General features: G+C 47.9%; 1 protein-coding gene and 1 long non-coding RNA gene across 3 annotated transcripts; one reads left to right on the top strand and one right to left on the bottom strand.

Annotated features, from left to right (window-relative positions):
- Window positions 1–706: 706 nt before the first annotated feature.
- Window positions 707–3,432, top strand: LOC119330604 (transcription factor BHLH094-like). 2 transcript variants are annotated; one of them, XM_037603721.1, is made up of 8 exons: window positions 707–1,649; window positions 1,745–1,972; window positions 2,081–2,146; window positions 2,305–2,373; window positions 2,455–2,526; window positions 2,619–2,840; window positions 2,950–3,043; window positions 3,127–3,432. In XM_037603721.1, the coding sequence occupies exons 1-8, from the start codon at window positions 1,290–1,292 to the stop codon at window positions 3,162–3,164; spliced, it is 1,149 nt and encodes a 382-aa protein (XP_037459618.1). In that variant the 5' UTR covers window positions 707–1,289; the 3' UTR covers window positions 3,165–3,432. The 2 variants fall into 2 exon arrangements, with proteins under 2 accessions (XP_037459618.1, XP_037459617.1); XM_037603720.1 differs by having other exon boundaries at window positions 712–1,649; window positions 2,947–3,043.
- On the bottom strand, window positions 2,200–2,762 carry LOC119330605. Its single transcript, XR_005160176.1, has 2 exons — window positions 2,599–2,762; window positions 2,200–2,511 (listed from the first exon to the last, which is right to left on the bottom strand). It is a non-coding gene; the product is annotated as an uncharacterized LOC119330605 (long non-coding RNA).
- Window positions 3,433–19,918: the final 16,486 nt, after the last annotated feature.

Raw genomic sequence — 19,918 nt, 5'->3', positions numbered from 1 at the left:
GCCGCCAAATGCCGGTAATCTTTTTATCCTTCTTTCCATTGCCTCCGGCCATGGAGGCGCTCCTCCTCGTCATCCCTAGCCCGGCGGCGCTCATCCCGTAGTCAAAACCGGTGATGACACGATGGAGGAGGCACTCCCATCGGCTCTTCAGCCGCACAAAGGCGTCCACGGCCACCTGCCAGACAAGCTAGAGTTGCCCTCGAAGTTGGCCTCGACGGCGGTGGCTGCGACGGATTCAAGGTCCAGCCACCATAGAAAGCGTGGCATGAGGATGGATGGGATGGTGCCTCCAAGTGCCCCAGGCTGCTCCGCAGCTCTCACCAATCGGGCGGCTCGACGTCCACCAAGGGAGCACGCGCAACGCGTGCGGCAGCAAGCAACAACACAACGAGGCAGGTCACGTGCGATATGTGCGATGCATTCGGCATCGGATGAGGACTTGTGACTCCAGCGTAGTCACCATCGTCACCGCTCACCGCGAAGGCATATAACAACTGTTTGACGAAATGTACACATGCAAATGTTAGTTTTACTGCGTTGAGTTTAGGGTATGGGTTAGAAAAGACACTTTCTAAAGGAGCAAATGTACTCCTCTAAAGAATATTCGGCGGTTTATACTCCTCTAAATCGAGATGAGACCAGCCATACCCTGTTTTAATTTTAATTTTCCTACCCTTCAAAAATATTTATTTCTGTCGTAAAAACACAAAATGTAATACTACTTGGCACTGGTTGTTCCTTGTAATTTACTCTGCATCACATGACGGGAGTGGACACAAGATTTGAAATTCCACATGTTTCCCACTAGAAATCCAGCGAAAATCCATGCGAAAAATCCTAAACGGAGCCGCGGCCGGCCAAGCCAAAGCCCGCCCTCCGTCGACCGAGAACGAGAAGGAGAGCGAGACCGCCGCCGGGCCAACCAGGAACAGAATTACTGCCACCGGTCATTACGGAGCCGGCGGACGGGGTGATGAGCTTAAAAAGGGCCCCGGCAGCGGAAAGGCATCCTCCTCCCCATCCCAAAATCGAAACAGGATTCCATTAAAGCCCTCTTCCACTTCCAGCTGCCGCGGGGCATCACCGCCACTTTGACCCTCCCAATTGCCCCTCCAGCATCCATTCCTCCTCCTCCTTCGCCCCCAAGCCTCCTCCTCCTCCTCCACCTCTTCGCCATTCTCCTATAAGTGCCGCGTCCCCGGCTTCTCTCGATTCTCCGCGTAAAGGAACGACGCGCCTCGGGTAGCTTGGGCGGCGGTTCTTGGACGGCTCCGTTTCTTGCGGCGGCAATGGAGGGCAGGGCCGGCGGCGGCGGCAGCGGCGACTACATTACCAGCCTCCTCACCTCGTCGCCGATGCTCGACTTCGGCGTGCTGGACGGCGCCGTGGCGGCGGGCGGGGACTGCCTGGACAAGTTCTGCGGCGACCCGGGGTTCGCGGAGCGGGCGGCGCGGCTGTCCAGCTTCAACGGCCAGCACTTCGCGCCGGGCCTCTTCGGGATGCCGCCGCCGGGCGAGTTCGGCGGCTCGCGGGAGGCGTCCTCCGTGTCCGACCCTGCCTCGGCGATGAAGGACGCCAATGCCAAGAAGAGGAAGGCGCCCGCGGGCAAAGGCAAGGCCAAGGAGCCTTCCCTCAGCACCTCTTGCCAGGTGAGCAGAGCTTGGCTCTGTCTTTCTTCGCCAATTGGGGGACTCGCCCGCCATTGACGCTGACCAAGCCGCGTCAACTGTGTTGTGCCTTGCAGGTCGGGGAGCAGAAGGAGGCGGACGGCAAGAGGTGCAGGACGGGCGACGCCGAGAAGAAGGTGAAGCCCAAGGCGGAGCAGGCCGGGAGCGACAGCTCGGTGGAGGACGGCGAGCAGAGGAAGGGCGGCAAGGGGAAGAATGCCAAGCCGGCGGAGCCCCCCAAGGACTACGTCCATGTCCGGGCAAGGAGAGGCCAGGCCACTGACAGCCACAGCCTCGCAGAGCGGGTACAGTCCTGAACTCCTGATCATGCTGCTTCTCCTTCCTTCTAGTAGCATGCTGTTGCTTCGGTTTGTCCAACTCCTCCGTAACGGAATTCCCTTGGACGCTCACAGGTGAGGAGAGAGCGGATCAGCCAGCGGATGAAATTCCTCCAGGACCTCGTTCCAGGATGCAACAAGGTAATTAGTCATTTATTAGTTCACAATGATAAATCAGAAAGAGAGAAAAAACAAGCACATGATAATCTTGATGAACATTTCTTTTGTAATATATAGAAGACAGTCTTTGTGTACAAGGTTATCAATTAAACTGGCCAAATTTTGTGCGTGACCTTTAGGTGATTGGCAAGGCACTGATGCTTGATGAGATCATAAACTACGTGCAGTCGCTTCAACGGCAAGTCGAGGTAAGAAGAGCGTGGGCCTGCTGAAACCATCCGATGCGCTCTGAATTCTGATCAACTCCTCCTCTGTTTCCGTTGCTTCAGTTCCTCTCCATGAAGCTCGCGACCGTGAACCCGCTCGACTTCAGCAACCTGCCCACGCTGCTGCACAAAGACGTGAGCTCAAAACCCACCCCTGCTCTTCATCATCACCATCGCGCCGTAACGAGTCGTTGGTTACTTACTCACCTTGTCCCTGTCGAATGCAGATGTACGGCCCATCGGCGAGCTCGGTGTTCTCGCTGGAGAGCTCCAGCTCGGCCTTCCCGTTCAGCGACCAAGGAGACGTCTTCCAGTCCTTCCTGCCCAGCAGCATGGAGAGCCAGTGCACCCTGAATCAGCTGGACCTGGCTCTGTCCCAGGCCACCAACGCAGCAGCGCAGTACGCCTTCCAAGATGGGACGGCCACGGCCAGCACGAACCTGCAGCAGGTGATCATTCTTGCCTTCAGAATTTCGTGGCTCTTCGCGTCGCTTGACGAAAGAATCGTTATAGACCTTATCCTGATACAGTTTAGTTTTGTGTTGCGTCTGTCAGCAGAGGAATTTCTGGGAGGACGATCTCCAGAGCGTTTTTCATGTGGACACCAACAGGCAGAGCCAGGATAACGGGGTCTCGGCAGAGAGCTTCCACGGTTAGTTAAAAGCCCGCGATTTGTCTTTCGAAATCGTCGCTACCGTCGATGATGGCATCGTCACTGAACGGACTTGAAAGCAGGTGATCTGCAGGCAGGCCAGATGAAAATGGAGTTCTAGCCGGCGCCGCTGAAGTAAAAAAAGGATTGACGGTCTGTACATAGGAAGAATCAAGAAGACGGAAGCGGTGGCGAGTGAAGCTATAGCTCTCAGCTCTGAAGCTAACAGTCTCTGTAATTAGGCTCTACTACTACCAAGGGACGAGTTTCTTGTGTCATATTCTGCCTCTAGGGCGGTGTGATGTGATTCCTCTAATATCGCTGGCACTGATTAGCATATCTCATCGATATTTTAAGTGATTATTAATATAGCGGAACGATCAGTTACAGTGTGTGTGTGTGTGAGACACGGTGCAGATATCATACAGGCACCTCTCCTGCCGATCCTGATACAGTTTACTTTTCTTGTTGACAACCTTGAGACTTGGAGACTTTGTGGACTATTTTATGCTTAATAAGATGGCCGTATGCATCATGCTGATGCAGAGGCCGGGGAAGCCCCCCTTTTCGAAAAAAAAAAACCTCTCCTGCCGATCCTAATACTGCTGCCCTTCAAAGTTTTTATTATCTGTGGCGATGAGAACCCCCGTCAGTATACTGAATCTTCCTTGGAGCTTAGCTTCTCTCCGCCTTAAGCCGTCTGTTGCGTGCTCTGCTGGCCGGGGCCGGTGCTACCTTACGCTACGTATGCTCGCTGTCAGCCCGGCGGTTAGAGCGAAACGCACGCCGCGCCGCACCAAAGCTGGGTAGGTTACACGTCGCTTTTAGTCCCCTCTACGATCCGTCTCGTCTCCTCTCCTCTCCTCGCTGGATCTCACGCTGCGTCGCGTGTTCTTCCTGCAGCCACCCGTCGCTCTTCAGCTCTGTATACTTCACCGAGCTTCAGGCCGTGCCCAGTTTCTTCAGAGAAACTACTACCGTAGCTGCATGCGGGCGTTACAGTTTGACATGCGGTCGCTGTCGCGGGGCTCGCCCAACTTTCTTATCGTCGTCGATCGAGCATGCAGCGAGCCAAAGCAGGGGCGATGAATGCCGTGCCTGCCCATTTCTTCCCCTCTCTTATGGCGCTGCTAGCCCGCTTCGGATGCGGCAGCCGGTTCATGGCGGTAAACCTCGTGCCGCGGATGTGGCCGGCAATGCGGAGAGTGCCGTGCTCTGTTTCTAGGTTGCGTCTTTGCTCCTTCTGGTGATCAAACAGCAGCACTGCTTTTAACCACTCGTAGATTAGTGCTAAAAATGCATTTACATTATATCATGAGACGGTGAGGGTATAAGATTTTTTTCAGAGATATTAATACAGACAACATATTCTAAAAAAATACAGACAACATATGATTCTCAAATCCATGCAATTCATGCACGTCAATCATACGGTACAAAACTGCCCGAATACCAAAAATCGAAATAAAACAAAGCAAATCATAATTCAATAAACCGGACATGAAAAAATGAAATCAATTTCCAAGCGTGACAGATAGCCTCGGATCACTAGCTGGCCGCCTGCTCCGAGTGGAATGCGTCCTGCTCTGCCTGTATCCAGGCTGCCTGCTCCGCATGCATCCGGGTTGCCTCCTTCGTCTGAATCCGGGCCGCAACCGCCCTCGCCGCCGCGTACTTTCTGCGGTTGTTGATCTTCATCTTCTTGTCTGTAAGCCACTTCTTCGCATGCTCATCATAGAGGGTGTAGTCCGCCAACATGATCCTTGCATCTTCCGCGTCCCGAGCGAGTTGCAACCTCTCCTTCTCAAGCTCTATGTCGCCAAATGTCTTGGCCTTCTCGAGCTCACATTTGATCGTCGCTTGTTGCTTCTCCAACTCGATCTTCTCCCTCTTATTTTCGAGCTTTTTCTCCGCCCTCTTTCGGTCCCACTTCATCCTTTCCTTTGGCGCATCCAACATGAGCTTGTACCTCTCCTCCTTGTTCTCCCTCACCGAAAAAATGCCCGTCCATGTGAACGACATTTTGGTAGCCGCGGCATCACGGGCGGCACATGCCTTCTCCCACTTGTTTCCCATGACTTGGCGGTTGTCCTTTGGCACGGTGGCTTCCTCATTCATCACGAGGACATCGTCCACTTCATCATCCAACCCAATTGATTGGGTGGAGCTTGAGCCATCATTCCTCTTCTTGCAAGACTTGAGGTCGGTCATAAGTTGGTTTCACTTCAACTTGCCATTCAATATGACCCATCAATGGCTAAAAGCAAATGGCTTCTTCTCCACCTCGTGATACAAAGTGGCCGCCACCGCCGTCTAGCAAACAACATATGTATGAGCACGAGAATTCAAACACAAGAAGCATATACAATGGACGACTAGATGAGGCAATCGAGCCTACGTGAGTTGCGACTTCCATCCCACTTTGAGGGCGTTTGGTCACTTGTGAGTAGTAGCCGACATACTTTTTCACTTTTCCTTGAACGATCCCCCAACGATGTTGGAGAGATGCCACATCGCGTGTGGTCACGATAGGATCCGGCTCCACATACTCCTTTTTCTCGTGATACTCCTTCCAAATCTTCTTCCAATAGGTGTTTCCCCTTTGCTCGGAGCCGCATATTGGATCCATCGTTGTGGCCAACCAAGCTTTGAACAACAAGATATCCTCAAATCTTAATAATGCCAGACTTCTTGCCTTCGGCTTCTTCTTCTTCTTGCTCGGGTTGGGATCGGTTGTTGTCTCCACTTTAAATGCGGTGGTGGCCTCCAATTCATACTCCATTTCAGTCGGATCTTCATTGTCATTGTTCATGTTCGACAAGAACACCTCCTACATAATTAAGATTTGCAAGCATTCATCATGAGCAAAATGAACTAGTTGTCTATGTTAAAATATGATCGGACAAGAGCAAAGAAAACGCACCAACTCTTGTTCGGTCATTCCGTCGAACATGTTGAGGGCAGCTCGGGCACTGCCGGAGCCCATGCTCATCCGCACCCAAACGAGTTGCGGTGAGTCACACACGTCGACCGTCGGCATCTGCGTGGGCAAAAAGTTGTCCGGAATGGCCCTGCCAGCAGTCAGATCATCCGGTGTCCCAAGGGGGTCGGACAACATAATCCGCGTAGGCGCTCGAAGCGAAGGGGTGTGGGGATCCGGGCGCGGCGGAGGAGACAGCTGCTCCACCACGTCTGAACCTCCCCGCAAAGCCGTCGCCGCCTCCCTCTCTCGCTGCCGGCGTCGCCGCAACTTGTGGGCGATATTCTCCGCCTAGCAAGTCGCCGCTGACGGACGAGGCGAACCGCGTCTCCGTCGCGGCGGTGTGGGTCGGGCTGGACAACATCTCTGGCGGTGGATCGGGACCGGAGGTGAGGATAGGGAGCAAGGGTGGAGGCCAGCGAGGGTCCGGGCGGGGAATGGTTGGAGGGCGGCGGGAGGAGGAAGGGTTTGGTGGATCTGGTGCAATTGGGGTGGGGTCGGGCTGTCAGGTCCGACATAGCGGGCGTGCACTCGCGCGTTCGGGCGCCCCATATTCGCCCCATATTTGGGCTGGATATGGGGGGTGTCGGTCAGTCCAGGCATTTAAGGATCATTTGAGGGGCCCGTTTGGGTCAAAAAATCGTGACCAAGCAGTGACCGGGCGGCCCGCCCGGAGGTATGACGTGGGGTTGAGAGTTCCGGCTGTAGATGCTCTTATATACAAGTATTGAATCTTTTCAACACACGTATATATTTATTCAATATAAAAGATGGATTTTATTAGCTTAAAATATAGCATCAAGGGATACAGTAAATAAAGCACACACCCGATCTCTACTTTCCACATATAGAATTGACATAACCAACATCAATGCACGCGCGCGCACATCACATAGACAACTAGCAACATGTATCGACGCTTTTGATTCAATTATGAAAGTACGATGTACTGGACTTGCACCCCTAGTTACGCAGAAGTGCAAGCACAGAAGCGGATGACCGGACCTTACCAACATACTCAAAAAAGTATTCTATACTGGGGTCTGTGCTCTTGACAAGCAGTGTTTCCAGTCTAGCTGTGTCAAATCGGGTGTGAAGTGTCCTTCTAGGTTCTGGCTGGTAGAGCAGAGGACTGAAAATCTTCTTTAGTTTCACGCATGGGACTCTAAATCCCAATTGCGCTAGCTCTGTGGTTCGACACAAGACCAAAGCTATGCATTGTGGACTAAACTAATTTTTTTTTACCGATGATCAACAATCTACAAAAGCAATCAAACACATCAACCATCTTTTGAGACCACTAGAACAACAAGAAGGATTGGATTCGGCAAGTAGCAACACCTTCAATATGGAACCCCGCCCAAACGCCGCTATTGCGGGATCCAACCACCAAAGACCAGGTCATCGGGTTTCACACTGACAAACAAGCCTGAGCAAATCCAAACAATGACCTCAACAAAGTAACATCACAATAAAATTAAGACCATGCTTGCACAAGAAGACAGCCGAGCTGCAATAAGTCACTATGTATTCGCACGCAGTTCTATCAAGATGAGCCACGCAACGTAAACTACCACGATACAATAATTACCAGGTAATACATTGTAGCAGTAGTCTATGTAGATACTAAGCTCCTATGATTTGAAGCATTCTGGTGCTTTGGAGGTTACGGGGTTGTTGAGGAGCCCGTCTGTATGGTTATGTGCTATTTAGTTTTATTTCTCCTTCTCTTATTTATTTTCTTTCTCATTTTAATTTATGAGCACCTATTAAATTTTATGAGCATTAAAAAATATATTTAAAACAAATCATATTTTCAGATTTATTAATATTAATTACATTCTCGTATATTTTTTAAGTTCATGATCATTTTTAAAGTTTATTTAATGTGCAAGCATTTTTTGAAATCCATGAATATATTTTAAATTCATGAATGTTTTCTTAACTTTATGGTCTTTTAAGTTTGCAATTTATTTTTTATCCTTGACCATCTTTTGTTCGACCTATCTTTTTAACGAAAAATATAGCTGATTTCTTTTCTAAGCTAGCGACGGCTGAGCAAAAGAAAAAAGCTAAGCAAGCGAGAGCATTAGCAAGCCAAACTAAACGAGCAAGAGCTTCATGGGCAGGCTCATATGAGCGTTATATCATCAATTCCACGGTTGCAGCATGAAATAGGAGCTCTCAAGAGGCTAAAACGACCCCCTCCGACTGACACCAAGACCTATACGTGTAAAGACACCACAACCATGCATCAAACAATTTCATTCTCCTCTTAGAAGAGAACTAAAAACACCGGTATAGCATAATCAACTCATAAGTCAACATAAACAAAATCTGAACAACAACTAGTCGCAATAATCTACTAAATACTCCCTCAGTCTCAAAATTCTTGTCTTAGATTTGTGTAGATACGGATGTACCTAATACTAAAATGTGACTTGATACATCCATACTTAGACAAATCTAAGACAAAAATTTTGAGACAGAGGGAGTATAAAAGAGTTAATTCCACAAGTGATGAACAACGCGTGACCAAGCGCACGTTAGCCTGTACTAAGGTTTTTTTTTTTGACACATTTAGCCTGTACTAAGTATATTACAGCCGTGGTGTTGATTCCTTGGTGGCGGGGCGGTGCGTGGCGTGCACCGCCACGCGAATCCGCACAAGCATCACATGCTGTTTCGATCCTTGGTGCCGCTCGCTGCATTTGGTCAAGCACAAGGCACATCTCCTCCAGCTGGATCGGGCCCTGCATTGTACGTACAGTACCATTACAGCCTTGTGTCCATCAAACCGCATCCTTTCTTCCTTCCTCGTGATGCACGCACCATGCACGCATGATATTCTCTCCGTTACTAAATATAAATCTTTTTCAAATTTTAAATATAAACTACATGTACAGATAAATATAGACATATTTTAGAGTGTAGATTCACTTATATTGCTCCATACATACCAGTCTATATTAGAATCTCTAAAAAAGTATACAGTATTTAGGAATCTCTCTGGAGAATACGCAGGCAGCTATCACACGGGAGCGAGGATCCGATCGACATGGAATCTGTTTCATGGAGAGGGGCACCCGGCGCGTCGGCGTCCGTCTCGGACGACGACGTACGCGGCTGTCGCCCGATCGGCCGCGACCGAAAACGACGGCGGCGTTCCGGTATGCAATGCACCGGCAGCGGGCGGGAGATCCAAAACCATCATTCCGCGATCTCATTATCAGCCATGCGCCGCCCGCCGGCTACTGTAGATAACTGAAGCCCGATCAGCGGGGGCTAGATCCCAAGGTATGGCCCTGCTTCCTCCATCTGCTGCTGCTCATCGACGCTACTAATACAGTTATACAGTATGTGGCTAGCAGAACGATCGAACCCACGCGCGCGCCCCATCATGACACCGGCGATTGATTGATCGATGGACCCATTTGGTTGCATGCATATGCATGGGGAGCAATCAACTCAAATTCAGAGAAAAAGATCAAGGAACTTTCGCCAATCAGTTCGTGCCTGAATCTGAACTGAAACGGGGAGGCTAGAGAAAGAAAAGAAGAAGCGGATAGATCGATCTGCGTAGGAGTAGTAACAAATGATGATTAGGAGCCGCAATGATTGAGTCCGAATTTAGTTGGTTCGGTCGGGCGTCGCCGTCGGACCCGATCCCGGGGCCCCTCCCTGACGAGTAAGACAATCCGGTGGAATCCTGCGATGCCACAGCTAACTCCCATTCGGGAGATGGATCGAAAGCGCATGCTGCGAGATATTAGCACTTTGTGCTGTGCCGTCCGAGATCTGGTTCTGGTCCATCCATGCCATCCGTACGTAGTAAAGAGGGTTGGAACGATGGCTTTGCATTGCATTGCATTGCTGGCCTGTTTTATGTGCTGGGAGTGCCAACCAGCATTGGTTTCTTGCGACGCCATGGGCCAGACAAAGTGTGGCTGTGGCGGCCATGGCCAGCTACGCCGATGCCGGCCGTCTTATCCATGGGAGGGGAGATCGGATTGGAGGGGGGTCGTCGTCCCGGTTCCTCGGGAGAAAACGGGAGCCAGAAACGGTGGATGAGACCTTATGACACTGGTGGAGCTGCTGAGTTGGCGGTTTGTGTTCGATCCGGATGAGGCGCTGGAACGGCTCAAATTTGAAGCGGGAGCCGGGAGGCCGCCGCAAGTTGAGAGATTATCCATCCGGTTCGACTTTTCCAAGAATCATGATGATCGCCTCGTGACCGATAGCTACCATGTCCCTCCGCCTCTGCCGCATCTGGAGATCTTTTCCTCTTCTGTTATTGGCGCAGGCCATGATTACCCGCCATTCATTACGATTTGTGATCTCTGGACGGATGTAAACGTCTCTTTACCAGCCTTGCAGATCACCTCTGGTCTGGTGGATCCTACCAACATGCGAGATGTATTGGAGAGTTGATGAATCCGGAATTCGGGATGCTCTTTTTCTCCAATAGCGTGAAAAGTAGCGTGTCTTTGTAGAACTCTAGTCATGTCATTCTCGCCATTGATTTGCCTTTCAGCGGGACCAAACAACCAATATGTGCCCTCTATAGAACTAACTAATCATGCTTACCCATTGCAAAGCACCTAATCATGTGCTCCAGAGACCAAACCAAACCAAATCCTTTTTTGTCATGGTTATTGATTAAAAGTTGAAGCAGCAGGGGTCTGAAGCCTTCGACCATACTACTATGCAGATCTTGGTGAGAGAAGAGGCAGCTGGGCCAAGCAAAGCTGTAGGAAGAATCGGTGGTCGGAGGCCGTTAGACTTGTCTGCCGGCCGGGGAGGCCCAGCAAGCGGTTCGGTCCGGTGGGCGCGCCGCGCGGGTGTGCACGCCACCAGTAAGTAGACGGACGTAGTGGTCCTTGTACGAGCAGTGGTAGTTAAGTTGTAGGGGTACTCATCGCCTTTGGAGTTAGGAGCAGAGCCCAAGCTGAAAGAGGCCGAGTTCTTGGTATTGGTATTGGTATATTGGTAGGGTGTCTCCTTCCGCTGGCTCCCCCAGAAACAGTCATACGGGGATGGGGTCAGGGCACCTCTCTCATGATTCATTCACCTTGGATGGCTAGCTAGCCAGGTCCATGGCCAATACCACCCAATAGTGGTGGTGGCTACTCCTCGCATCACATTGTTGGGACCTTGATCGGTTGCCCGACATCTAGGCCGTTTGATATAATAAAAACCTGTTGCGTCGGAGAAAATGGATGTGTGTTTCTTTTTTCTTGGTGCTAATAACTGAGCATGGCTGGGGTGCTGCTAAATCTGCAGGTTTTCCTTTTTTTTTTGCGGGAAGAATCTGCAGGTTTTCCTAAGCACAGGAGTGCATCTTTTTCTCTTTTTTTTTTTGCTATGCGCAGTAAAATTTTTGGGACAGATTTTGCTATGTGCTATAGATAGTTTCAGTCACGGCTGATGGCTGCAGGGGAGCGCCGTCCGGTAACTCCTCTTCTACGAGTTCTGACTTTTGACTTGGGTTCATCTATAGGTATCGCACTTGCTGGTTGGGCCATTTGTGGCTTGTAGTGGTGGTTAAGCCTAGTAGTAGTAGCCAGGCAGCTAGTGTGTGCAACGAGACGAGACGATCCGGGATGGTCCTGCTCGGCACGGGCCGAGGCCTTATTATGTGCGAGCGAACCAGGCCCTGTGTCTTCTTTTGTCGCCTCTCGCTCGCGTGCTGCGCATGGGCCGAATCCCGAAATGCATCGCATGTTTGTTTGTGCGTTCAATCACGGTCATTCCCCTATTTAACGGTTGATGATTCTAAAAAAAGACTGTTTAACGGTTTTGCTCAACAAAAAATAAAACTATTTGACGGTTAATTCCACTTAATAAAGACTATTTAACGGTTTTGCACAACGGTCACGGTCACTCCCCTAAGAGCAACTCTAGCAGACCCCGCATCCCACCGGCCCGCAAAATGCGTTTGCAGTTCGCGCAAAACCGCTTTTGCGGGCCGGCGCGTGCTGACACAGATGCAGACCCCATATAATGGACCCGTAAAAGAGCATATTCGTGGAATATGTTTTTTTACGGGTCGGCTTCTGCGGGTTCTGATCTGGCGCAGCTCTTCCTAGCCCGCAAAATTTAGATTTGCAACTTAAATTGATCTAGCATAATGCTTTTCATTGCTTTTGCAACAATATTAGATACAAAAGATGTCATCAAATCTTGGATAGAATAGCAAAACCAAAGAAAACAAGAACCACAAGTATGCATTTCAGAAGATTTCCAACTTCCATAACTGCTCCCACTAGTTGGAGTAATATCTTCTTCATGCACTCATTGTTGATCTGCGAATTCTTGATCTTACTTTCTTCATTCTTCATCTTTGGTTTCAAAGAAGTAGACGTTGCTTCCCCTCTAGTTGCACATGCCGCCGCATCATTGCCTTCGATTGTACTAAGGAGTGCACTAACATCTATTAAGTTTCTTTCTATCAACAAATCAATGTATTGGCCTTCCCAAAACCAAAATGGGCATCCATCGTCCTACACAAAACATTGAGCAAGCTGGAAGTGAGCTACCACAATTGAACTAAAGAATGAGCTATGGAACGAGGTACCGCAAGTGCATGTACCCCGTCATTTTCGCATTTGTAGAACACCCATCCGGGGTGATTCGGCGTGCCCGAAGTGAGTCGTAGCACTTTGCGCGGGCAGTCGTCGCACTCTATGAGCGGCATCGGCGGGCCACAAAGACGCTGCGCGAGCGCCGAGCCCGGTGGACGGCCGGACAAGTCCATGCCCGCAAACCTTCGGCGGCGGCGGGCGGACGAACCCGTGCCTGCATGCGGCGATGCGCCCTTGCCTGGGTTGCGGGAGAGGCTCCCCGACTACTCCATCGCCTGGGGCAGCAACTGGCGGCCGGAAAAAGGCAAATCCGACGGCCCGCGATGAAATGCCGCAGATCTGCAAATCCGGCGGCCCACCGACGCAGGGGGGAGGGAGGGAAGGCCTCGTGCGTGTGACGGCCTTCCGGCGTGCTCCTGCCGGCTGCTGTAGCCGGAATCTTGGGCGGCGGCCGGCGGCGGCGCGCGAGGGAAGAAGAGAGGTGGTTGGTGGGAGAAAGCGCGGGATGAAATGTCCCCCACCAACCGCTTCCGCTTATATGCAGGCACCGCAGCCGCGAGGGGGAAACCCGTGTTTTCCCGGGTAGGGGTTGGGATTTTGCCGCGCCCCCTAAAAATTTTTGCGGGCCTGGGCGAAATGCAGGGTCTGATCGGGCTGATTTTTCTGCCCCGACCTGCATTTTGGCAGTTATTTTACGGGTCGGGGCGGGATGCGGGGTCTGCTAGAATTGCTCTAACGTGGGAGTGCTCTCAGGCCGCCATGTGCCCCGCCCAACTCTGCCAGGTGTCACATGCTGGCTGCACCCCTAGGAGCATTTTTTTGTTTCCGCGCGTGCTTTTGAGTATAATCATTTTTTGTTTTATTGTCTCTTCGGTTTTGGAGAATTATTCTAAAGTAGTGCTTTTTTAAGAAGCACAATTGTGCCCCTAAAAGAGAAAAAGCACAATCTATATTTTCACAAGATGCATAGTTGTGTTTCCGAGAGAAAGCATAGCATGTGCTTCCTGAAAAAGGGAGAAGCACAGGCGCACAGCCTTAGCTTCGCGAAAAGAAAAAAAAGTTCAACCGGCTCCCCCCCTCCCTCCTCCCCAAAAAAAACTAGGAAAAGCATTAAAGAGGGAAAAATTATCTGTGCTTAAAAAAAGTAAAAAAAACACAACTGTGCTTCTAGGTTTTTTGTTTTTTCTTCCAGTTTTTGGTTTCTTGTTGCCAGGTTTTTTCGGTATTTCATTTCATTTTTTTACTTTGATTTTTGATTTTTTCTTGATTTTTTTAAAACCTATTAACATAGCATCTAGTTTTGAAGATCTCAACATGAGACATTCAAAGATGAAAACGGTTTGAGATTTGGATGCACGACTTAAGAGTTAAACCGTTTTGAAAATACGAATCCGTGAAAAAAAGGAAAAATCTTAGGTTGCGACAAATGACACACATGCAATGCGCCAGTTGTCAGCATCAAAGAAGACAGTGTGTGACCTTTGCACAGGGTGCCCCTTAGTTAATGATTTCGTGAAAATGGATTCAGTAATATGGAGCTCCCCGGGCCTTCTTCGGTAACTCTTGAGCTGTTAGTTCCTCCGCTCTACAGAGTTGACAAGGAGAAGCTGGCGGAATTCGCTATTCGTCGCGTGTTATGCCAGATTGCTGTTCTTTGGCACACGGGAACGACGAGAGATCATCATATGGGCCGGCCCATTTTAAGTTATTGTACGTTCAATAGAATCCAAATTTTGGAAACTTCCTACAAGATTCCTGAACCGTCTTTTAGGTGGTTATTCTGGATTTCTTCTTTTATTTAATTTTTTTATTGTTTCCTTTAAAAATAGAAAAGTTTGCAAATTTCAGAAAAATCATAATCCATACAATTTCATGAATTTATAAAAAATGTGTGGAAGTTTGAACATGGTCAGGTTTTTTAAAAAATCTATTTTTTCATATTTTTAACAAAATATTCACAAAATTGAAAAAAATGTTATCTTTAAAAATATTTGTGTTAAAAAATATTCTTAAGGTGTTCAATTTTTTTCAAGTTGTTCATTCTTTTAAAGTAAAAAAATATTTGCTACAGTTCCTCGGCCTGGTTCGCCGCAAACCCGATTCAATTACTACAGTACTTCTGCATGTTTCGCTACATTGCTCGATAATGCCCTCTTGCATCACTCGTGCGCCAGTGGGCTGGCCTAGTCAGGCCGCCTGTGCATTTCCCCGATAGTTTGCTGCAATAAGTGGAAAATAGGAGCTCCTGAAATTGGGTGCCTTTGTAGTGCAAATTTGAAGGACTTGGGAAAGCTGGCTTTTTGTAGACTCGTGAAAATGGAAAGGATGAAGTTGGGGTTAACTACATTGGATTGCCACCCTAAGTGTTTTCAGCGTGCCAGTATGATTTTTCTATCCCAAACACGCACACTCTCGTCGATAACCCCTCCCCCACAATAGTCGCTCTTCCCCGGTCATTCCCCATGGCTAAATGCCTAGTTGCCACTATGTTGAGACACCATCCTCAGTCACTCAAAACACCGTGCCAACCTCGAGCACACGTCCATGCTATCTGTTGTGAAGCCCACCATCCATAGCGCCCCTACTTCATGCTCCTCTCAATGCTCTATTGTCATTGCCATTGATGTTGGTTAGCACATGGTTAAGCTCCTTCGGCCGGTCCCACATGGAACTCGGATTTTTCTAGTGTGTATAAGCATCTAATACGCCGACCGTAAGGTAAACTCCCCCGATTTCTTCATGCCCAGAAATTCTCTATGTTCATCGTTGGCACAGGGATTCGACGAAAAATGCCCACATCTGTTGGTATAAAGTGTTCATTAATAAGGTATTCATCCCATGATCAGTTCACCATCTCTCGCTTGTCATCCCATGGTGCAACAAGACGCTGCATACAAGGCGACTTTGTTCTGCATGTCAAACTTTGACTTGTAATTTTGATCAAGAAAAAATATGGGTTGTATGTCACAAAAAATATGTTATCGAAAATTTCTTTCAAATTGTTATCCAAAATGGAATACTTTTTTTTGGCATATAATCATATTTTCGGTTAAAATAACGGCAAAGTTAGACATAAAAATATATGAAGTGGCCTTGTATTAGTAAATGGAGTGAGTACCTAATTATCTTTCAAAGTATGTGTGCCTTGACCATTTGCCCATTCTCTGAATTAAAGCCTACTTTAGCGCATATCTTCCTTCTAATATCGATCTACATATCTGTGATGGCCGAGACCCCATTCGAGCATCCGAAAGTTAGCATTTGTAAGTATATTGCCTTGTGGATTTGAGCACTTCAAGCATTTGAAAGGGTCGAGATGGACCTAGGGGGTGAATTGGTGTATTTACAATTTTCTTTATTATTAGCAAGTTTAGACAAGTGTGATTTATAAAGTTGGCCTAAATAATTGCTGTGGTGAGATAACAAGTGTACAAAATGTGTTCACAAATATAGGACTTAAGCTAGCATAATAGGATAAGACGAGTCCATGGTCAAGAGATCAAACTAAACCATGTGCAACAAGTTAGGATTAGAGATAATCGAAACTCCGGAGATGAGGATGCATCCCGATGCTCACATCCTTAGAGGGAAGCTAGTCACCATCGAAGGAGTGGGTGTTACCAGAAGGCACAACAACACCACGAAGGCTCACCCTATTCTCCTTAAGATATCACAACGACGATTCTTAACAACTTGTGGTAGACCTTGAGGCGACCTCCAAACCATACAAACTTTCAGGGGGTAAATCACACGTTGGTTCCTCACTTACGGCATCATATACATGAAGGAGTCTCCAACCTACAAGAGTAACAAATGCTCAGTAAAATCAAAGTGGAACTTAATTTCCTTTGATGAAAATATAGATCAACATCTCCTCTATCTTTTCCCTCAAAGGTGTTATGTGTTTTGATGGACGGAAGTGGATAATTTGGGTGTTTCTAGCTTTTAAGAAATGGAGCAAGAGAGGAATAGCTCGGAAGTCAATGGAAGGATACCTCTTGTAGAAGATGTACTAGGCTTACATAGTCCTATTTCCACCCATTGGAAGGCGTCAGACACCTTTCAAAAGTAGCTCCGGAAGTTTTGGAGTAACACTCCGGACAATCCAAATTCCAGAGTTAAACAGGAAGCCAATAGAATTCCTGATCAATTCTAGAACCTACTCCAGAGCTGATGTCGGATTCCGGATGCTCTGGAGTGAAATTCTGGCTAGTGTATGCGTGTCTCATTTGAAGTGTTTCGCGGATCTTTCTTTGGCTATGATGGTGGCACAAGATATAGGTCATGGGTTGTGTATATTTTTCTGTATTTAAGAAATGCATCATAGGAAAATTGAGTTCCATCATTACTTCATTGGCCACTCCTCTTAATATCTTGATGTTCCTATACTTAATAAAACTTAAAACACTTGTGAATGCTTGAGTATACTGCAATCTTTCCTTTTTGATAATCAGGGGTCAACAAACACCTTTGCTTCAACCTCTTCGACTAATCCACCTTCTAAGTACTTAGCGCACAAGATTAGTCTTCAATTAATACTGTCATTATCACTAAAACCCACTTTGGAACAGAATTGCACTTTTAGTCTCCCCCTTTTTGTTGTATGATGACAATATGAATTGAGTATATAAACGAATAGAATTGAAACATGAGGTTGTCTAGGATAGCTAGAAGGACTCCTAGATATGTGCATAAACACATGATATGCTAGTTGAAGCATTTTGCACATATCTAGAGAAGAGCCCCCCTACCCCAATCCTAGAGCAAAGTGGGGTGTAGAAATGAGTAGGGAAAATATACCGATAATTTTGCATTGCAAGGAGTAGCTATGTGTACACATTGTAAGACATTAGATATTTCTGCTAATGAAGTCTCACAACATGAATAAAAGTTGTGTGGCATGGTATAGTCATCAACAACCAAACAAAAATAACCATGGATAGAACAATGATATTAGATAAGCTCAGTTGGAAACATTTGATGGAAATATGCCCTAGAGGCAATAATAAAATGGTCATTATTATATTTCCTTAATCATGATAAAGGTTTATTATTCATGCTAGAATTATATTGACCGGAAACTTAAATACATGTGTGGATACATAAACAAATACCATGTCCCTAGTGAGCCTCTACTAGACTAGCTCATTGATCAAAGATGGTTAAGGTTTCCTAACCATAGACATGAGTTGTCATTTTATAACGGGATCACATCATTAGGAGAATGATGCGATGGACAATACCCATCTGTTAGCTTAGCATATATGATCGTTCAGTTTATTGCTACTGCTTTCTTAATGTCAAATACATGTTCCTTCGACCATGAGATCATGCAACTCCCGGATACCGGAGGAATACATTGTGTGCTATCAAACGTCACAACGTAACTGGGTGAACTACATGTATCTCCGAAGGTGTCTGTTGAGTTGGAGTGAATCGAGTTTGGGATTTGTCACTCCGTGTATCGGAGAGGTATCTCTGGGCCCTCTCGGTAATACACATCACAAGAAGCTTGCAAGCAAAGTGACTAAGGAGTTAGTTGCAAGATGATGTATTACTGAACGAGTAAAGAGACTTGCCAGTAGCGAGATGGAACTAGGTATAGAGATACCGAGGATCGAATCTCGGGCAAGTAACATACTAACAGACAAAGGAAATTACGTATGTTTTCATAAATGTTCAACCGATAAAAGATCTTTGTAGAATATGTAGGAAACAATATGGGCATCCAGGTCCCGCTATTGGTTATTGACCGGTCTCGGTCATGACTACATAATTCCTAAACCCGTAGGGTCGCACGCTTAACGTTTGACGCTAGAGTAGTATTGGGATATTTGATGAGTGGTAACCAAATGTTATTCGGAGTCCCGGATGAGATCTCGGACGTCACGAGGAGTCAAGGAATGGTTGAGAGGTAAATATTTATATATGGGAAGTCATATTTGGGTTCCGGAAAAAGGTGTAGTTTTTTCGGTATTGTACCGGGAAGCTTCCAGAAGGTTTCGGAGGATTCCGGAGGGGTCCGAAAGTCCACAAGTGGGTTCACCACGACCCAAGGGCTAGCATGGGCTGTGGGGAGATGCCCTGGCCTTATTGGGCTAGGCGCACCAAGACCTCAAAAGCCCATGTGGCTAGGGAAGGCAAAAAAAGGAAGGAGTCCTAGTAGGAATAGGATTGGACTTGGAGTCCAAGTCCTCTCCCCCTTAGCTGCGCCCTAGGGCTTAGAGGGGTCATTTCCCATGTCCCTCCACCTATATATAGAGGGGAGGGGCGCCCCAAGAGGACACACCAAGCCCTTGGCCCTCCTCTCTGTCTCGTTACTCCGTAGTTCCACCGCCTCATCCCGGCGACGCTTAGCGAAGCGCTGTCAGTGCTCCACCACCATCACCACCACGCCGTCGTGTTGGTTGTGATCCCATCTAATTCTCCATCCTTTCTTGCTGGATCAAGGAGGAGATGTCATCGAGCTGCATGTCTGCTAAACTCGGAGGTGTCGTCCGTTCGGCACTAGATCGGTTGGATCGTGATCGGATCGTGAAAAGTACGACTACATCAACCGCGTGATAAACGCTTCCGCTTAGCGATCTACAAGGGTATGTAGATGCTCCCCCCTCTCGTAGCTATGCATCTCCATGGTAAATCTTGTGTGTGCATAGAATTTTTTTTGTTTTCCATGCAACGTTCTCCAACAACATTGTATATCATAAGTGTATCAAAATATGTTTTGATCCCACTAAGATAAAAGTACTAGAGCATTCGAACCAATGCTCGCACACACGAATATAAGTGCATATATTACAAACCACTAAAGTTTGGAGCAAGCCGACCAAATAAAACACCAACCAAAATATCCAAGGCTTGCACATAAGAGCATCTCCAATCGATGACGCAAATTTGGAGATGTAAAACAGGAGATGTAAAAATTTACATATCCAAAAAGTGCATTTTACATCTCCAAAAAGAGGCAACTCCAATAGATGATGTAAATTGGTTGTGTAAAAGTGCAACTCCAATAGATTATGCGAATGGAGATGTAAAACTAGTCGGCATGAGCGCCGGCGACCGAACGCCGAGAGCCGGGAGGAGCGCCACTGGACCGAGCGACGATAGCAGGTGAGCCGGTTGCCGAGCGACGAGGGCCAGGAGGTCGAATGCGGTGGCGGGAGCTCGAATGGTTGGCGCCACGGTTGTGAATTGAGCGGCGAATTGGTCATGGCGGGACGACGGGGCAACGACTGTGCGGCCTGAGAAGGTCTAGTCTGGCGGCGGAAAAGCAGCAGTGACGTGACAGTGGGTGTGTGCTCGAGTCCG

Source organism: Triticum dicoccoides, chromosome 7A (genome assembly GCF_002162155.2).
Source record: "Triticum dicoccoides isolate Atlit2015 ecotype Zavitan chromosome 7A, WEW_v2.0, whole genome shotgun sequence".
NCBI classification, from domain to species: Eukaryota; Viridiplantae; Streptophyta; class Magnoliopsida; order Poales; family Poaceae; genus Triticum; species Triticum dicoccoides.
Note: the sequence above shows the minus strand (reverse complement) of the source record. Positions and strands in the feature narration are given on the sequence as shown.